This window comes from Balaenoptera borealis, assembly GCF_965194805.1.
Source record: "Balaenoptera borealis genome assembly, chromosome: 7".
Lineage (NCBI taxonomy): Eukaryota > Metazoa > Chordata > Mammalia > Artiodactyla > Balaenopteridae > Balaenoptera > Balaenoptera borealis.
The window spans coordinates 73937060-73956725 of record NC_138864.1 but is presented as its reverse complement, the minus strand read 5'-3'; the positions used below and the strand labels follow the sequence as shown (position 1 = coordinate 73956725).

General features: G+C 38.4%; 1 protein-coding gene across 5 annotated transcripts; it reads right to left on the bottom strand.

Moving 5' to 3' along the window:
- Nucleotides 1-1509: 1509 nt before the first annotated feature.
- On the bottom strand, nucleotides 1510-19657 carry CYP51A1 (cytochrome P450 family 51 subfamily A member 1). Of its 5 annotated transcripts, none has more exons than XM_082398451.1 (11): nucleotides 19020-19374; nucleotides 16553-16651; nucleotides 12741-12917; nucleotides 11393-11519; nucleotides 8984-9158; nucleotides 7946-8065; nucleotides 7338-7533; nucleotides 5887-5982; nucleotides 5145-5313; nucleotides 4994-5034; nucleotides 2774-2909 (listed from the first exon to the last, which is right to left on the bottom strand). In XM_082398451.1, the coding sequence occupies exons 1-10, from the start codon at nucleotides 19191-19193 to the stop codon at nucleotides 5003-5005; spliced, it is 1365 nt and encodes a 454-aa protein (XP_082254577.1). In that variant the 5' UTR covers nucleotides 19194-19374; the 3' UTR covers nucleotides 2774-2909; nucleotides 4994-5002. The 5 variants fall into 5 exon arrangements, with proteins under 5 accessions (XP_082254580.1, XP_082254576.1, XP_082254577.1 ...); XM_082398452.1 differs by lacking the exon at nucleotides 2774-2909 and adding an exon at nucleotides 2924-2967 and having other exon boundaries at nucleotides 19020-19375; XM_082398454.1 differs by lacking the exons at nucleotides 4994-5034; nucleotides 19020-19374 and adding an exon at nucleotides 19541-19657 and having other exon boundaries at nucleotides 1510-2909.
- Between the last annotated feature and the right edge of the window lie 9 nt (nucleotides 19658-19666).

Below are 19666 nucleotides of genomic sequence, written 5' to 3'. Positions count from 1 at the left end.
ATAAGGGCACTAATCCCATTTGTGAGAGCTCCACCACCATGACCTAATCACCTCCCAAAGGCCCCACTTACAAATACCAACAAATTGGGGATTAGGTTTCAACATACGAATCTGGGGAGACACAGACATTCGGCCTACGGTAGTATGTATCACCTTATTATATATCTCAAATATGTAGCATTTAGAGATTCAGAAAGTTGTCCTAATTTTAGAACTAGCTACTATTGGGATTTTTCTTTCCCTACACTGAGGAAGTTTTTCCATGTGCCTTTTTTATCAACTTTAAGTCTACATATAGTGTTTTTTAGAAGCCAAATGGGTATTTTCATGATTAATCCATATTTGCCCTTTTATATTTAAGGTTACTTGTATCCAAAGGTGTGTCCTCACAAAGCCATGTCCACTAAGATAATACAGAATCTTAAATTTTATTAACCACAATGCAGCAGAATTAAGCAGTATTCCTGCAGTCCAATCCAAATTCAGAGTGAGATGCTTTCACAGAGATAATATAGATCTCAATGTTATTTCTTAACTAGAGTCCTACTGATAACATGGCCATCACTAAAATAGCAAGAAGAGTAGTATTTGATACTTATTTCCAGAGGGTTTTATCTTACCATTAGATATTCTATGATTTACACCAACACAAACAGGCAATCTACACTCTTGGAAATTTCAAATTACCTAAATTTTCCATATTAGCAGCTAGGTTCCAATAAGGAGTTCTAGAAGTTACAAATGTACTCTAAAACAGTTAGTTGAAGAGGGGAGGTTGTGGGTAAAACCTTTTTTAGCTAAACATAGCTTTCCATTCAAGGCAATTCTACTCTTAAGAGAGAATGGAAAAGAGAGCAGATAAACAAGTGCTCTGATCAATCTTATTTCACTCCCATCATTTGACCATCACCGTCCTTATGACATTAGGCCTCTGCAGTCAGACTTGTTAATGCTTCTCAATAATTGGTCTGTGGTTAAAAACTAAATCTTTTTAAGTCTTAAAACTATTCACTAAACATGGACCAGCCTTACCAGAGTTTTAACTTTTTTTTGTGCCATGAACCTCTCTAGCAATCTTGTGAAACTATGGATCCCTTCTCAGAATAATGCTTTTAAAGACATAAAATAAATAGGATTGCAAAGGAAACCAACTATATAGAAATAGTCAAACTTCTTTAAAAAATTTTTGTGATGAGTAAAGAAATAAGATCTAGCAGATCTAATAACTATAATACCATAATGTCAAAGTAGTGATGAAAGTTAAAGATATTTCAAGAGATCTGCAACATCTAAAACGGGATATGAAAAGTATCTGTGATTTCTGTTTGCAAAATCATGAGTACTGCTAATACTAGTAATGGTTTGTTGACTAAATTCATAAGTAAAGAAAATATTAAATTACAGTTTGAAATAAGTACAAATAAAGATGGAACTTTTTTCCCATCCAAGTTCCTAGATTCCTAAATTATACTCATTGAACCACACACTTTACAATTTGTGAATGCAGACTGTACTCTCAAAGATAATTTTAATGTGAAAAACTCAACAACACAGATTTTAGCTTCACAAGTAGAGTTTAACATGAGTCCTCCAGCCTTTTAAACAGAACTGTAATATACATAAGGGAAAGTATGTTTACCCCATCTAGTAATAACAAAGTACGTGGTCAAATTACAGGTATCATATAGTTACGTCTCCAGTTACAATTTGAGTTGATTCTTGAACACAGGCTTCACAGAATTTGACCAGTGATACGCTCCCAAGACCCCTGCTTCGTATTACCCTTATCTTAAAGCCAGATTCCCCGATCTCAGATTTTCTATTTAAAAAGAAAAAAATAAAAAGCTTGTTAACCTAAACTAACAGAACTAGTAACAAACATCCCTAATTAGATTCTGGAGAGGAAGCAGGAACCACCTTGAGCCAAAGAACAAAATTTATCCCTCAAGGACTTTATTTTGGACTTCCACACAGATGCAACTATGTGGAACCAGATACAAATTTATCAAACAGATAAATATGTAATATTTAGTAATTAGATCAAGTTACACAAGCAGTCTTTCATATTAATTATTTTTTAGGAAAAACAATTAGTCATTGTCATAGATCTCAATTTCCTACAGACAGTACTTCCAGTTATTTCAAATATATTTTCCTACAGTATAGCTCCATCATTGCTAAATATCATCATACCAAAACAATAGGATTCTCTTTTATCCAAGGCTTTAAAGGTGAGTTTATTCCCTACCCACCCATCCTCACACATACATACATTGCCCAACAAATGAATAATCTAAGGCTTCCAAGTATTTCACTGGACTTTTATACTTGCAGATCTATTACAAGAGTTGAATACTCTGAACTTACTTGCCAAGAGCTATGTATGCTCTTAAAATTAATACCTGGAAATTGTGTTACTTAGAATCTGCCAATTACCAAAGATCCCCCCCAAACTAATAAGCCTGATTTCCTTAAAGGAAAGGAAACCAACTATATAGAAATTTATAGTTTTCCTTTATCCATCATAAAACTATTAGGAAATTTCTGAAATGCCATTGGATTTGATAGAACCATTCAGTTAAAATATAAAAACCGTAAGTTAAGCTGGCTGTCTTTTAAAATTACACACTCAAAAAAAAGTACACTGGGAGTTGTTTCATAAACTTCATTCTCTTCAATGCTTTTGCAGTTTACACTGATGTTTCACATTTTAGTTCCTTGCTGTCTTTTTCATTTTGATCTTCGTTTGTATCGGATAACTGGGTTTTCAGGGGTGTGAATCATTGTTGTATAATTTACAGTGGGAAAATATCCATCAGTGAGATCAAATTCATATAAACGAAGCATAGTGGACCAAATTGTCTTGATTTGAACATAAGCAAAATTCTCCCCAATACAACGATGACGCCCTGTAAAAGAAAATGTTTCGATAATAGTCGGTTGAAATTCTTTCTCACGTCTTTGAGCCTAGAGTGATAAAATTTGTTTATACAGTTAAGGTGAACAGCAGATATACAGATATTATAGTAAAAAGATGACATATTCTTGTCACAAGAATGTAAATAACTAATAAAAATCCCAAGAGATTTTTAATGTCTGTTATTAGGGGAAACAGCATATGGGTAATTACACAATCATTTTTCCAATTGTTTTTTTGAAACCTAACATCTATCTAGGTTAAAAATAAGTAAGGTTTGAAACATACAATGATAATCTAGTTTGGAAATATTCTAGAATATTCTTAACTTCTGTCCCAAGAGAGCCATAATCAAAAGTTAATATGAACCTTCCAATCAAAATTTTAAATGCCATTACAAATGATAATGGAAGAAAAAGAAATTTAATAAACTGAAAAATAGCAACACATCAAAATTTAAAAGGTCATATCATATACGTGTAAAAACTGACAAGCTGATTATAAAATGAATACAGAAATGCAAAGGACTGGGATATCCAAAGCGATCCTTAATGAGACGAACCAAGTTGGAGGATTTAAACTGACTTCAAATCTGACTTCAATACTAAGGTTATGGCAACTGTGATAATGTGGTTTGCAATAAGAAATCGTATTTATTTAGTCTTCCATCTTGGCACAGAGCTCCTCAAACCTGTGGAATTTCTTAAGTGAAAAGAGCAATAAAGGTCAAAGAGGAAAAGAGCCTTTTGTTATTCATAACAAGCCCCTTTCAACCACACTTGAGTTTGCTAATGAGGTGACTAGACTGCCAGGGGAACCAATCACGTGATTAGAGGGTTGGAACTTTCAGCAATACCCCCCCAACTTCCAGAAGAGAGAGGGTCTGGAGGTTGAATTAATCACCAATGACCAGTGATTTAATCAATCGTGCCCTATGTAATGAAGCCTCCACAAAATCCCTACAGAAGTACAGGGAAGGGACAGGACAGGGGACAGTGTTCAGAGAGCTTCGAGGATAGTAAACATGTGGAGGTGCTGGGAGGGTGGCATACCCACAGAGGGCTTGGCAGCCGTGTACCCCTTCCTGCTACTTTGCTCTATGCTTCTCTTCAATCACGCTATTCCTGAGTTGTATACTTTTATAGTAAACCAGTAATCTAGTAAATAAACTTTTCTAAGTTCTGTAAGCCATTCTAACAAATTATGGAACCCCAAGGAGGGGATCTAGAGAACCTCGAATTTATAGCCAGTTGGTCAGAAAAACAGGTGACAACCTGGACTTACAATTGGCATCTAAAGTGGTGAGGGACAGTCTTTTGGGACTGAGCCGTTAACCAATGGGGTCTGCACTAACCCCAGATAAAAGCCAGATAATTGTCAGTTTAGAAATGGGGCAGAATTTGGGCTGGAGAACTATTGCCCCTTCCAACTACTTGAACAATCTATGACTCTTTTATTGATATTTATATCATATACCGTTATTGAATTTCTTTACTAAATAGTTATTAAGATCTGAAGTTCCCAAAGGACTTTATACTTTCATTTTTGTATGGAAAAGGTGTGACCAATGACAAAAATGTCATGTCACTTAAATGATCTCTTTGGAAAAACAAATAATTCATAGAATATAGTTTAATCTGTACAAAGTACCAATGAATGGAGAAATTATTGGAGGAACGAGTCTGCCTGTGTTATTTTAGGATCTTAATTGAAATGCAGAGTTTTGCATACCTATGCACAACCTGTCCAAATTTAAAGACCATCTTATCATCAGGATATATAGGCAGAGAACCAGAAAGTTCACTAACAATCCAGAAAAGCTTCCGTGCCATTGCTCTTTTCTGAAATGCCGATTGTCTCATCATACTTAGCCTGAAATAATTGCCCAAATGGTGTGCTAACTCCAATGGTTCTTTAAAACAGAATTCACAAAGAGCTTTAAATGCTGTGATAAGGGAAAACAGGGTGGACTATAAAGATCGGAACTGATAAAACTAGATGGGTTAGAAGGTGATACAACATTACAAGGATTCACAGAACTACTTCCTTTAGTACAAATGAAATATTTTTTCCAACCTGAAAAGATTACACTCCTACAGATGTTTGCAGGAATGTCCCTATGAGGAAAGGGAAAGATATTTGTAAATAAAATTCACATGGATTATTCTGACAGGCACAAATATGTTATCAGAACAAACATTTCAAGTGTCAAATGTAATCATCTTACCAGCTCCAAATGGCACATAAGCAAACTTCTCTCCTGATGCTGGATTGTCCTGTAAGTAGCGATCAGGATTAAAGTCCAGACGTTCTACCCATGAGTCTTTAAGTCTTTGGTTGACAGTGGGAGAAACACACACCTGATGTCCTGGAGGAATGGTATACCCTGCCACAGTCTACAAATGAAAGCAACACATTTCACTAGATAATTTAAAAATATTCTAACAAATAATCAGACCATTGAGTAATAAAGCATTAATATACATGAAATATACATATATTTTTAAACTGGCTACATGATAGGCCAGTTAAAAATTATTTTAACTCAAGATGATTTCCAAATAACACACATTGGGCTGGAAGTATATACACAAATTTTAAAAAGTGATAATGCCTTGGGCATAGGGGTGGGATTTCAAGGAACCTTTCACAATCCAATTTACACACTTCCACACTGTTACAATTTTTTACAACAATACATATGTTATTTTAAAAACCAAGAAAAAAATATACTTCCATTTAAAAAAACCCTAATTGTTATATTAAAATGTCGGGAGAACAGATGAGCATGTATACTGTCTGCAACTATGTAAAAACATTTATACATTTAAAATATGTAAAACTGAAAATTATGTAGAAGTGATTATTCTACTTTTTTAATTTAAAAAATTCTCTTTGATATTATGATATTTCTTTTTTATAAATAACAGTTGGGGGCACAGAGGAAAAGATCTAGCCAGGAGACTCACCTGAGGAGTTTTGGCCATTCTCATCATGGTCATTATAGGAGGTCGAAGTCTTAATGTTTCTTTTATGCAGCGATCAAGAAAATTTAGATCCTTGAGCTAAAGAGAGAAAAAATTTCCCGAGTTTTCCAAATATTTAACATACTTCAACAGGATACAAACAAGTTCAGGGTAACTGGGAATATCTTGTTTTATTACTGTCCCTGGTCAGTAAAGAAAAAGAAGGCAAGATAACAGATCACTCTGAAGAATGGCATGGTAAGGACCTTCAAAAATTCACTCATCTAAAAAATGAAAACATTAGCAAAAATCATCAATGTCAGCTTTTTCGAAACCTATACACAAATGTTTAGAGCAGTGTTATTCACAGTAGCCAGAGGGTGGAAACAACCCAAATGTCGATCAACTGATGAAGAGATAAATAAATGTGGTACAGCCATACGATGGAATATTACTTGGCAATAAAACAGACTGAAGAACTGATACATGCTACAACATGGATTAACCTTGAAAACATGCTAAGTGAAAGAAGCCAGTCACAAAAGACCACATATTGTATGATTCCATTCATATGAAATGTCCAGAATAGGCAAATCCATAGAGACAAAAAGTAGATTAGTGGTTGCCAGGGGCAGGGGAAATGAAGCATGACTGCTAATGGGTACCGGCTCTCTTTTGGAAGTGATGTAAATGCTCTAAAATGAAATTGTGATGATGGTTTCACAATTCTGAATATACTTTAAAAACCAGTGAATTATATACTTTAAGTGGGTAGATTTTATAGTATGTGAACTATAGTATGTGAACACTTTAAAAGTTACTAAAATCAGGAATGAAAGAAGAGACATCACTATTGACCTAATAGAAATAAAAAGGATGCTAAGAGAATACTTTAACAATTGTATGCCAACAAATTAGGCAACTTAGATGAAATAGACAAATTCCTCAAAAGACACAAACTGCCAAAACTGACTTAAAAAGAAACAGAACATATGAATAGACCTGTAACAAGTGAAGACATTGAACTGGTAATCAAAAAACTTTCCACAAAGAAAGCACAGAGGTAGATGGCTTCACTGGTGAATTCTACCAGACATGTAAGAAAGAAATAACACCAATCCTTCACAAAGTCTTCCAAAAAGTAAAAGAGGAGGGAATGCTTCCAAACTCATTCTCTGAGACCAGTAATACTCTGATACCAAAACCCGTCAAAGACATAACAATAAAACTACAGACCACTATCCTTTATGAATATAGATGCAAAAATCCTCAAAAGAATACTAGTAAACTGGATCCAACATTAGGACATTTCAGGGAAGGCTATGGGGAATTTTTTAAAAATAAAGAATCTAATCAATTTAATCTCTAGTATATAGAAAATCCCAAATTGTCCCCTTTAAAAATTAGCCACACATAGTGTCAGAGGCAGCAATGAAACTGAAAATCCAACAAACCTGGTCATAAGTTAAGGGAGGCAGATTCTCTCCACAGACTGTTTTCTGTTCTAAGTAACATTTTTCTTGAAGTGTTTTGTCTCTGGCCAAAAAGAAGCCCATCCAGGCGCTGGTAGTTGAGGATGTATGCTGCCCTGCCAAGAGCAGTCCAATAAGCATGCCTGCTACTTCATCATCTGTCAAAGGATGCCCATCCCTAAAGAATGGACCACATACACAAATTTAACATTTGGCAGACACACTTCATGTCTCAACCTCTATATAAAGGGTCAAAATGAATTAATTTTTCTCTTGCATTTGCCCATCACAAGTCAGAATTTTTTTTTTTTTCCTTTAGGGAAAAGAGGCAGACCAATAGAAAATATGATACTGGTTAGAAAAGACTTCATTGAGGCTTACTAGCAAGCTTTTCACCATGCACAGTACTGGGATTCCAGTAAGGCACAGGATCCCAGTAATTTATGTCTCATCCATTTAAAAAATTCAAAGGTCATAGCTACTAATTTTGCCAGCATTATTACTTTTTAAATGTACATATTATTTAACTATGTTTTAATGTGTAAAAACTTTCCTGCTTCAGTTTAATATGTGACCTGAAGAGCTCTTACTTGTAAGTAGAATCTAGTAAAGTTTGGAGAATGTCATCAATTTTTTCTCCTGATTCTCTGCGTTTCTGGATTGCCTTATAGAAAATATTCTTGATCTCTCGATGAGCTCTGTCCCTGCGTCTGTAATTCAAACATGAAAATGACTTTAAAAAACAAGGTAATACTTTCAGGCATCAAACTGAGAAAACTCAGAACCAAGAGAAAAAAAAGAAGCCATGAAAATCTTATATTGTTAGGGATTTCTAAGGTCCTTAAGGGCAGGAAATGTGTTTTAACATACATATCCCTGATTCTTAACACACTACCTGTGTTCTAACTGAAGGTCTAAAATAAGACTCAAATGATTGATTATTCCTTTATAACCATTTTCCAGTTTAAGAGAAAGCAGAATACTCTTTTACATTAACATGAAATTCCAATTTTAACCAAATGAATTCTTGAAGCAGACAGAGTTACTCTGGTTCTTCTACAGGATTTAGCATTAGAATAAATCCCCATTTTTCACCTGAACAGAAATGAATCAACAAAGGCACAGAGATACTACTAATATGCAAGACACTAAGCTACACATCAGGTCCTATGAGCAATGTTTCTCTGTATCATAGATGATCCCTACTCTTAAGGAGATAACAGAGCTGTCAAGGAGACAAAGAGAAAATTAAAGAAAGGTACTAATACTTCAAATCAAACTTCACAATATACTACAAATTAGTCAAATACTTTCAAACAAGTGCTTAGAAGGGCTGTATCACTTTTAGGTAGAGTTGAGAAACCCTCCTGAGTACAAGGAATATGTGAGATAAGTAGGTTTTAAAATATTGGAACAGATAGACAACAAATTACCTTTCTAATTAACTGAAACTTACCTTAAATAAGCTCACTGTGTAAAGAAATATCGAATGCTTACAGAAGAATGCAGGCTCATAATCTCCCCCAATTTGTTGGTTTTATATTTAATTTTTATCTTTGTTAATACAAAGCAAACCAACACTACAGTAATTACAGTGAAATGACCAAGTATCGTTTCTTTATCCATACCTGAAACTAGGCAAAGGGAGCCAGCCTGGCAAGAGCCAGGCTGCGTGGCTAAAACCTCCATCCAAATCTGCATACAGTTGTGCCACCTTCTCATTGAGTTGACTTCTGATTTCCTTTCCATGTAAACAATGGCTAGCTGTTAAAATTATGAGCTCAGAAAGAGCTTCAAACAAATCTAGAGGGAAAAAGATCATTCCCATTACTTTTGCCAAAAATTCTTTTGAAATGTTCTGTTTTCTTAGAGATATAAAAGTACTGTGAAGGAAATAAGAATAAAAACTTAACTCAGGAACCAACAAGATCCTATTCATACCATCAAAAAAAGCCTATAGGGGCTTCCCTGGTGGCGCAGTGGTTGAGAGTCTGCCTGCCAATGCAGGGGACACGGGTTCGAGCCCTGGTCTGGGAAGATCCCACATGCCGTGGAGCAACTAGGCCCGTGAGCCACAATTACTGAGCCTGCGCGTCTGGAGCCTGTGCTCCGCAACAAGAGAGGCCGCGACAGTGAGAGGCCCGCGCACCGCGATGAAGAGTGGCCCCCACTTGCCGCAACTAGAGAAAGCCCTCGCACAGAAACGAAGACCCAACACAGCCATAAATAAATAAACTAAAAAAAAAAAAAAAAAAAAAAGCCTATAAATATGTGGCTACAACAAAGAGAGGCAAGAAACCAAATGATGGGAGGCACCCCACCTCTTTGGACAGCCAAAATAGATGCCACAAAGGTATCTAAAACCTCACTCATACTCATGAGCCCTTCATCTTGAAAAGAAAAAATGAAGATAAAAATGAATGTGGTTATCTGAGTTCCAGATCACAGTATAATAAAGGCAGTAAAAAGGTTATTTAGTGCATATGGGGACAATAATAAGGTGCTTTCCAAGGAATAGCAGTCCAAAGACTGAAGAATGGATTATTCCCCAGGTCAGAAGTGGGAAAAAAACTGAAAAGTGGGAACTCAAAGGTCAGAAAACAACTGAAGTCTTGACCATACATAAAAGAAAACTGTAACCACCAACTTGTATATCCAAACATTAGAGACAGATGCATCAGGCAAGCACATCTGGGTGACACTTTAAAAGTCATAACAATTACCCAATCAATATCCTGTTCTTTAATTCCATGTTCACCAAACGAACTTCCAGTTATCATTTGGCTCTCCAATTAGATTGCCAAAAAAGAGAAGTTCAGCAAATATTCTGGGGTTCTTGGTGCCATAATTATATCTCACTTGTATTTATTCAGTTGGCATTCTAGTTCATGCAGCAGCTTCTTGTAGAATAGGAAATATGTCCCATGAACTTTAGGTATATTAAATAAAACCAGGTTCTGGACCGTTTATAGAAGCTGAAGACCAGACCCAGAATGTGGTGACCTACACAGAGGTCTTACTGCCCTGTAGGCAGATGTTGCTTCCTGCTGTGAGTATGACAATTGTCTCTGAAGGCGACACTGCAGTCCAATATAAAAACTGGATTCAGAGAATCCAAAGAATTTTAAGTTACATTCAATATACTCCCTATATAATGTGAGGAAGCATACATTTTTTAAAGATTTCTATTGGGAACAGCTAAAATCACACTTTTGGTGGTGCAGTAAGCTTATGTATTTAAATTTACTTTTTTCTTGGAATAAGTCATTCCCATACAATATGAGAAAAATAATGTAATACATATATAATTAAGTCATTTAGACTTCTACTTGCCCATTGGGAGTTCAAAATTTTTTATTTTATTTATTATCTTAAAATGACCTTGAATGTAAGTTTTACATTCAGTTTATTTCAAAATTCAATTATGAATCATTTTTATATTATTCACATAAATGAGCTAAATAATACACACATTAATTAACCCATTTTAAGGTTTTGCTAAATGAGCAGCAATACAGTAAGTCCCCTACATACGAACAACTTCTGTTCCGAGGGTGTATTCGTTAGTCCAATTTGTTCGTAAGTCCAACAAAATTAGCCTAGGTACCCAACTAACACAATCCGCTATATAGTACTGTACTGTAATAGGTTTATAATACTTTTAACACAAATTATACATAAAAAACAAACACAAAAAATAAAGAAAACATTTTTAATCTTACAGTAGCGTACCTTGAAAAGTATAGTAGTACAGTACAACAGCTGGCATACGGCGCACAATCGCATCTTTGAAAGTTCGCAACTTGAAGGTTCGTATGTAGGGGACTTACTGTAATCACTTCCTCTCGGGTCTTTTAACTCCACGGTAATCATAACATGTTCATTTCATTAAATCTAAGATGGTTTTACATATGGTGTAGTTTGCTTTTCACACACACACACACACACACACACACACACACACACACTCTTAAGATTTCTAGTCACAGAAAAGTAGACATATTAGGACAAATGCAAAACCAAAACATTTTACTTACTTTTTTCTCCACTTTCTCCCCAACTTTGAAAGTACTCCTTTGTTTCTTTTTCAATTATAGAAACATGCTGTCTAAAGTGGGCTATGTTAAGACCACTTTTTAACATTTTCTTCTGTTCCAAGAAAACCTTCAAAATATTAAGGGTATATAAGAATTAAAACACAATTTTGTTTTATCATAAGATTCATTTGGGTTATTATAACTCTTTAACACTCAAAGAAAACAATCTTCTGAAGAATTGAAAATAAAAATAATTTTCTTAACTACACACCAGATATGGGAAATTTAAAGCATCTATGCATATATCTGAAGTAACACGTAGAAGACACTTGCTACGCAGGCCCAAAACAAATGATAAATTAGGAATCCCACTTCCTGCCTTCCTTTCTATACATACACGCTTTCCCCACTCCTGACTCCACGGCTCACTAGTCCTATTCTGTTATATTCTAGTCTTCCAACCCAACCCAGATGCCAACACAATCTCCCAAAAGTCCATTATGCTTTGCTAATATTTTTATCCTCCTTCACATATTCTCCCATCTATTCCCAAATACCATTCCTCACTTACGCTACCTTTCAAAAGTTTAATTAGAATGTAATACAGTCAGAATAAATTCACACTAAGACAAAGAATGGTTTTAGCCCTTTGGGGCAGTTCTATTTTAAGAATCTGATTAGCTGTGTGGAAAATGAATAGATACATCCAAACAGAGAGATTGCCCAAGGCTCTTGCTTTTGGTCTTGAGGAGAGCTATTCATTCGCCCACACTTCCTCAATCCCCAGAAGCAACACTCAATGCCAATTCTTACCTGCTATACTAGGGTATTGGGTAATGCATGGTACGTTCCCGGGCAGAGCCCACACCAAGTAATTGGGCTAATTATCTGATTTGCATTTTACATCAAATTGCAGCACTTTAATATTTGACTCTGGGGGAGGAAAGAAATCACACAAACTTCTAAAGCCAACAATCTCTAGCTCAAAAGAGCTCTTATGCTAAAATTTCAGGTGGGAGTAGGAAGGTAGGAGGCCCTCCTGATGAAATAATGGGATTTTTCTTCTTACTCGCTCAAATCAAATCCTAATACGCTAAGTTCTCATTGATTCTATTTCTTTGTACAGGAAGCCCTTTAAAATTGCTAAGTCCATGCCAGCAACTATAAGACAAAATACCCATTCTTCATCAGCTACCCATGGTTTTCCTTCTTTTAACTGTCTCATGATTCTTCAGATTTTTGAGTCAAAGAATAAATTGCTTCTCTACTTTAGATATATAATTTACACTACTAGCTATAAATATTATAGTACAGATTTGTCTTTCTTCAAGATAACAGTGTCACCTACTGGATTAGGCACATCATAGGCAACTCCCTTCCCAAACACAGGTGTTGTCAGACGACTGTAGACATCTTCTGCATTCAAGTCTTCATTTTTACTATTAAAAAGCAGTGCAGCAGCGTCACTCCCCAGAAGGTAGGTAAACGTCTTGCCCACCATGGTAAAACTAAATACAGGTCCATACTAAAGTGAGAAAAGTACCCATAGTGATGTTACCAAAAAATCCGCAGTCTCAAATAACAAAATAATACATTGCTGAAAATTAAAACATTCATAAACCTTAATACAATTCTTCCCCCAGTCTCTGTCCAAATTATATTCATTCAGTTGCAAATAAAATATAAATAAAACTTTCTACTCTGCTTTTTTCACTATTTATGTTGAAAATATTTTCTATCTTTTACAGAGACATCATATGTTAACTGTTCTTTCACTATTGTTGATCTGTCCATTTTTTACTTACTATAGATAATTATATATTATCTCTGAGAATATAGACTTTTTTCCCTTTGGTTAAAGATAAATTTACAGGAGTAGCCAAAGGATATGACCTTTCCTACAGTACTTGCTATATGAAGACACCAGAAGTTTATTTAGTTATCAGTGTTACCACTATCTCACCAACACTGAATGATTTCATTTTTAATTTTTTGTTAATCAAGTTATGTGTTAAATGCTTCGCTTTGCAGTTTTCTGATTACTATTGCAGACTGTAGGCACTGGGGATACAATCATGAACAAAAATACTGTCTGTGACTCATGAAACTTAGTCTATTGAAAAAGATACAACTTGATCAAATAATCACATTAACAAATGTAAAACTGCAAATGTGAGAAGTACTACACAACAGAAAGCAACTCTGCGATGAGAGAATGATCAAAGGAAGACTAAAAAGAGAAAAAGACACCTGAGCTGAGACCTGAAGGATGGTAGCAGTTAGCCTGATGGCTGAGCATGCACAAAGGTCCTAAAGGTGAGAGAAAGAGAGGGAAAGGATGAGATGAGGGCAGAGTCTGGTAGGGCCGAGACCATACAGAGCCTCGTAAGCCATATTCAGGATGTTTTATCCTTGCAAGCAATGAAATGTGATGGAAGATTTTAAACTGCATGGGAAAGAGACTAATCTGTGCATATTTTACAAGAAAGATCCCTCTGGCTCCTGTATGGAGAGGAGAGAGGGACAGGAGCTAAAGGAAAGCCAGAGGACCAGTGAGCCTATTACAGGAACCTGATGATGAATACCTGGGACAAGGTAATGGAGGAGCAGTGGAGATCAGAAGCAGATGGATACAGAATTATTTTGAAGAGAGAATCTGCAGACTTGGCAATGGATTGATGGATGGAGAAGTATCAAGAATGACTCCTAGGCCTCTGGTACATTGCAAAACTGGGAGAACAATGGTGAGAGAAGCAAACAGGACAACCAGGATTGGAGAGAGAAAGATCAAGGGTCAGACTTTAAGAATGCTGGATTTCAGGTGCCTTTGGTCAACTAAGAAAGAATCATGTGGAAGTTGGATATCCAGGTCTGAAGATCAGAGAAGAGACCTGAACCAGAGACATTAATTTGGGTGTTATCTATATCTGGCTAATAACTGAAGCTGCAGGTAGAGACAAGATCATCTAGGAAAGAATAAAGGCCAAGGACCAAACCTCAGTGAACCCCAACAGTAAATGGCCAGGCATGAGCCCACAAATGAGTTAGAGAAGAAGTAGTCATAGAAGTAGAAGAAAAAATGAGAGAAGCCACATTTAAGGAGGGAGTGGTCATCCCTGACAAATAGAGCTGAGAAGTCAAGTTCATTGGATTAGGACATGGAGCTCATTAGTGAAGGGGCTAAAAGACAGACTAGAGTGGACTAAAAAGTAAGTAAGTAGGACGTGTGGAAATAGGGACTAAGTACAGACAACTCGCTGCAGGGGGAGGGACATGAGAGGAGACTGAGTGGCTAAGAGAAGCTTTGGTCTTTTTAAATGGGTGACCTTTGAGAACTTTCCAGAGAAAATGGGAAAGATTTAGTTGAGAGAGAAGTCAACTATAGAGAGAAGAAATAATAGAAGAAGGCTCCTGTGACAAAAGAGGGATGGAGAGTTTAATCTCCTATAGAAGGCAAAATAGTGTAATAAAATCAAGGTGACAGCATATAGTGGGCTAGAGCACAAGATTCTGGAGTCAGACTGCCTAGGTTCAAATCCCAGCTCCTCCACATATTAGCTGTGACCTTGGTCCTACAGTCAGACAAATTAACATTGCTGTGCTTCAGTTTCCCTCACCTATAAAATGGGAATAATAATAATAATGCCTACTTCACAGAACTGTTGTCAAGATTAAGTATATATATATATATATTTTTGCTATATGTACCAGATATATACATATATATATATATCTCATGTCATCATATATTATATATACATAAAAGAAAACAGTGCATTGGCCATTGTAAATATAATGTAAGTGGTTTCTATTATTATTAGTAGTATCAACATCATCATTAAAAGCACAGACTTGGATATCAGACCATGTATTAATCCTGGCTTGGTCACTAGCTAGCAGTGAGCCCAAGAACAAATTAAATAACCGGTTTCTCAGTTTTGTCATCTATAAAATGGATATACCTGAAAGTATTTTTGTGGAGCTTCAGTGAGATAATATATATAAAGCACTAAGTACTACACAAAGTTAAGTGTTTTAGAATTATTAATGTAATTGGAAGAAAAGAGAATACTATTTTATATATATATTGCTATAAGTAGATTTGTATGTTTGAAATTGGGAACATGAGGGAGTTCCCACTGGATGGTTTTTAATCTCTCTTTACAGAGGAGACAAAGTCATCTGCTTTAATAGAGAGAGGTAGGAAGATTTAGAAGTTTCAAAAAGTGAAGGTTTGAATAGTCATTGTGCTGAGTGGGAAAGTAAGCCAACCACAGAAAGATAATAGGACTGCTGAGCAGTGTTCAAAGTTCATTCAAGGTAGGCAATCACGAAATTAGAAGGACCTAATCTGGTACAAGGAAGGAAAAATGACTATTAGGCTCCCTCCAAGGTTGGATTTTTACCAGGTAAAGCACAACGAACAGCCAGGGGCAAGGAAATTTAAGGTACTGGCGAGAGTGTAACTGAAATGATAAACCATGGTCCCAAAGTGTAAAAAGAAGGAACATAAAGAAGGCTGCTGGAGCAGGAGAAAGTAAGTGGAACAGTGGACTGGACCATCTAATGAGGTCAAAGAATGGTTATAATGGAAGGAGTTGGACAGGCTAACCAGGAGAAGTAGTTGTGGTCTGAGAATAGGGTGTCTAAATTAATACTGTGGAGGTAAAACAGGTAAGAGTGACAACAAGTCCAAAGCGGCACTGTGGAGCAAATGGCTGAACTGGTACGAGAAAGCTCATCGGGGAGGAGAGGGGCAAAGGTTTAAGGGGCCACAGTGCTGTGTGGGTCACCCAAGTGGAAGTGAAGTCACAGAAGACATGTAGAGCAGGTTAGAAAATTCCACAGACGCATGGTTAAGAAAAAGAAGGGTCAATCAGTATCAATTTTAACTATGATCAGTGAATACAAAATTGAGGCCAGTGGTTTTTAAACCATAGTTGCCAGAACTAGATTTCCTCAGAGATCATCCCAGGATATGGAAGAACATAAAAGGGTCTCCAAGGCCCCTCCAGCTCTTAAACCAGAGCAGCTCCAATTTTATCAGTTTCCAATACTGGGAATAAGCGTAAGATTACACGTTTTTTTTAATGTTCTGCCGTTTAAAAGAAAATTGGAAAAGCACTCATTTCTTTTCCTCTAATGATTTGGAAGACTTACCTTCTCGTATGCATTTTCTAGGAATTCAACTGGACTTTTCCCAAATGCTATAGCATGTCCAAGGAATGGAACTGGAGAGAAAATGTAGGGTGGACTTTTCTACAAGAGAAAACAAAACAAAACAAAACCTTCCAGTTTACATTTCCTATTACAAAACATTGTTTAGTTTCATGACTAAAAAAAAAAAAAAGAAACTTGTCCTTAATATTAAAAAGTTACCAAAAGATGAAGCACCAAAAGTAACTTAACAACAAACAAACTGCAAATACCTTAGGAGAATAGCCATAGTAAAAAGAACAGAAACTCAAAACCTAGTATAAGATAAACGACTAGACAAACACCAAGGCGTTGCAATTATAAATGCTGAACACTTTCTTAGAATATGCCCACTATTATTAGTGGCTCTAGGCAACTATCCTGATCATTAGTAGAAAAACCCAGAAAAGTCAAACTATGGTTTCTTCACCACTTATTTCTACTACCACTCACAATTTTAGTCCCAAAATCTTGACTAAAGAAGGTAGGGAAAAAGACAAAGTAACGTGAGGGAAAGAAGGGAAATGTTTAAGAAGCTACACTGATCAGTAAACAGAACACATTTCATGCTTCTCTCAACAAATGATCTAGATCCATTGATTCCACACAGAGAGTAGATCAGTTCTAGCAGGAACATTTTAGCACACACTATAAAAGGTACTTCAGATGCCCCAAAATGAGACCTGCAGATTACAACATCAAGCCTCCTGGAAATCAAACGTGGAATGATAAAAAAGGATAATACTCCTCATATCTTTCGTGGTCTCAAATAGTAAGGAGCTCTACAAACTCACTCTTTGGACAATAGTAGCAACAATCTTAAAACGCTAAAGTTACCTTTGTCTTTCCAAAGACAAATACCAGGTCCTCAAAAATACCACGTCCTCAAAAATACCACATGTAGGAAAAAAAAACCACTGCCTCATGCCTGTTATGGTTCAAACAAAAATAATTTTTAGGGCTTCCCTGGTGGCGCAGTGGTTGAGAATCTGCCTGCTAATGCAGGGGACACGGGTTCGAGCCCTGGTCTGGGAAGATCCCACATGCCGCGGAGCAACTAGGCCCGTGAGCCACAACTACTGAGCCTGCGCGTCTGGAGCCTGTGCTCCGCAACAAGAGAGGCCGCGATAATGAGAGGCCCGCGCCCCGCGATGAAGAGTGGCCCCCGCTTGCCACAACTAGAGGAAGCCCTCGCACAGAAACGAAGACCCAACACAGCCAAAAAAAAATAAATAAATAAATAAATAATTTTTTTAAAAGGTGCTAATAATTAAAAAAAAAATGAAACTTACAACCTTTAAAAATAATAATAATAATTTTTAAAACTACTTGGTCAATAGTTTGTATATTCCATTGTCAGTAAAAGGGTCGTTTTAAAAGCTACTTGGGGTCTTCCCTGGTGGCACAGTGGTTAAAAATCTGCCTGCCAATGCAGGGGACACGGGTTCGAGCCCTGGTCCAGGAAGATCCCACGTGCCGCGGAGCAACTAAGCCCGTGAGCCACAACTACTGAGCCTGCGCGTCTGGAGCCTGTGCTCCGCAATGGGAGAGGCCACGACAGTGAGGCCCGCGCACCGCGATGAAGAGTGGCCCCCCCTCGCCGCAACTGGAGAAAGCCCTCGCACAGAAACAAAGACCCAACACAGCCAAAAATAAATATAAATAAAGAAAAAGACTGGAGAATAAATGTACCTTTAAAAAAAAAAAAGCCACTTGGTTTGTCTGGCTAAGGATGCTTCCATCAAATATATTAGGGAAGCACGAAGCTAGTGGTCAGTAAAGCCACTAAGTTAGAGGATCTGGTATTTTATTAGCATCATAGGAAGGTCCCTACAACACTCCAGTTACTCTCACTCTACCAAACTGAACGTATCTCCTTTCATACTGATGTAAATCGCCATTAGGGGTAATGACACAGCCCACAGGACACTGAACCACACAAGGGTAGCCACCAGGATGACGGCCAGCAGGGCCGAAGCTGCCAAAACCATCACCACCAGGGCCCCCACCAGGCCCGAAACACCCCCTGCGGCGGCCAGCACGGCCAACCGGACGCTCAGCGCCACAGCCAGGGCCACAGCCACCGGATTCGGCCGTGGCCATTAGGGCCACCAGTGCCTTGGCCAACACTGCCAGCACTACGACCACAATCGAGGCAAGCACGACCCCAGCCAGGACCAGACACGCGGCCACCACCAAAAACGCGACCGACATCGGGGTGCCCAGCAGCAAGCCCAGCAAGGTCAAGGCAGTCGCGACCGCCAGCGCCACCAGCATCAGTGCCGCTGCCACCCTCCCCCACCCCCACCCCACCCCCAGCCCGCCCGCCGCCACTGCCCAGCCCAGCACCACCGCGGGCCCAGCCCCCCGCTAGCCCTTCGGTCGCCCTAGTCGCAGCGTCCCCCTCCAGAACCCCTGGGGGTGCACGTACCGCCCCAGCCGGCAGTGTGGCCAGGTGGCCGACGGCGAGGCGGAGCAGGTAGACCAGGCTGAGCGTGAAGGTGCAGGCAATGAGTAGCATGGATAGGAGGTTGCCGCCTGTTACTTGCTCCATAGCCTGCCCCAGCACCGACCTGCCCGCTTGCAGTAAGCCCAGCATCACCATCCCGGCCGCCACCCCCACGTCAGTTCACCGGAGACGCTGGAGGCCGAGGTCGCCCCGGCTCCTCCGAATCGACGGAGGGAGAAAAGCTGGCACAGGTGTCGGGCGACGGCCCCGGCCCGCAGGTCCCCTACTAAATCCAACCTCACCCCCCTACTCCCGGCTCCCTTGCGCACCACCCTGTGCGTCACAGAACGGGGCGGGGCCTGGATCTGGCCGCGCCCCTTAAAAAGGACCTCCACAACGCCGAGGTCTCCTTAAGCCAGGAGAGAGGACCTGAAGAAGAAGGCGGCACCTAAGGCACGGGTGGTACAGAGACAGAAGAGTACGTAGGCTTAAAAGGAGATCACCCTCTAAGAATCGCGGGCCACCGGAGCATGTGTGTCCTGGGTGCGGGGCGCCAGGACACGGCGCCGCGATGGGACGGGCGGAAGGATCTCTGAACGAGTGTAGCGGCGGCGTCGCCGGCGGCGGCG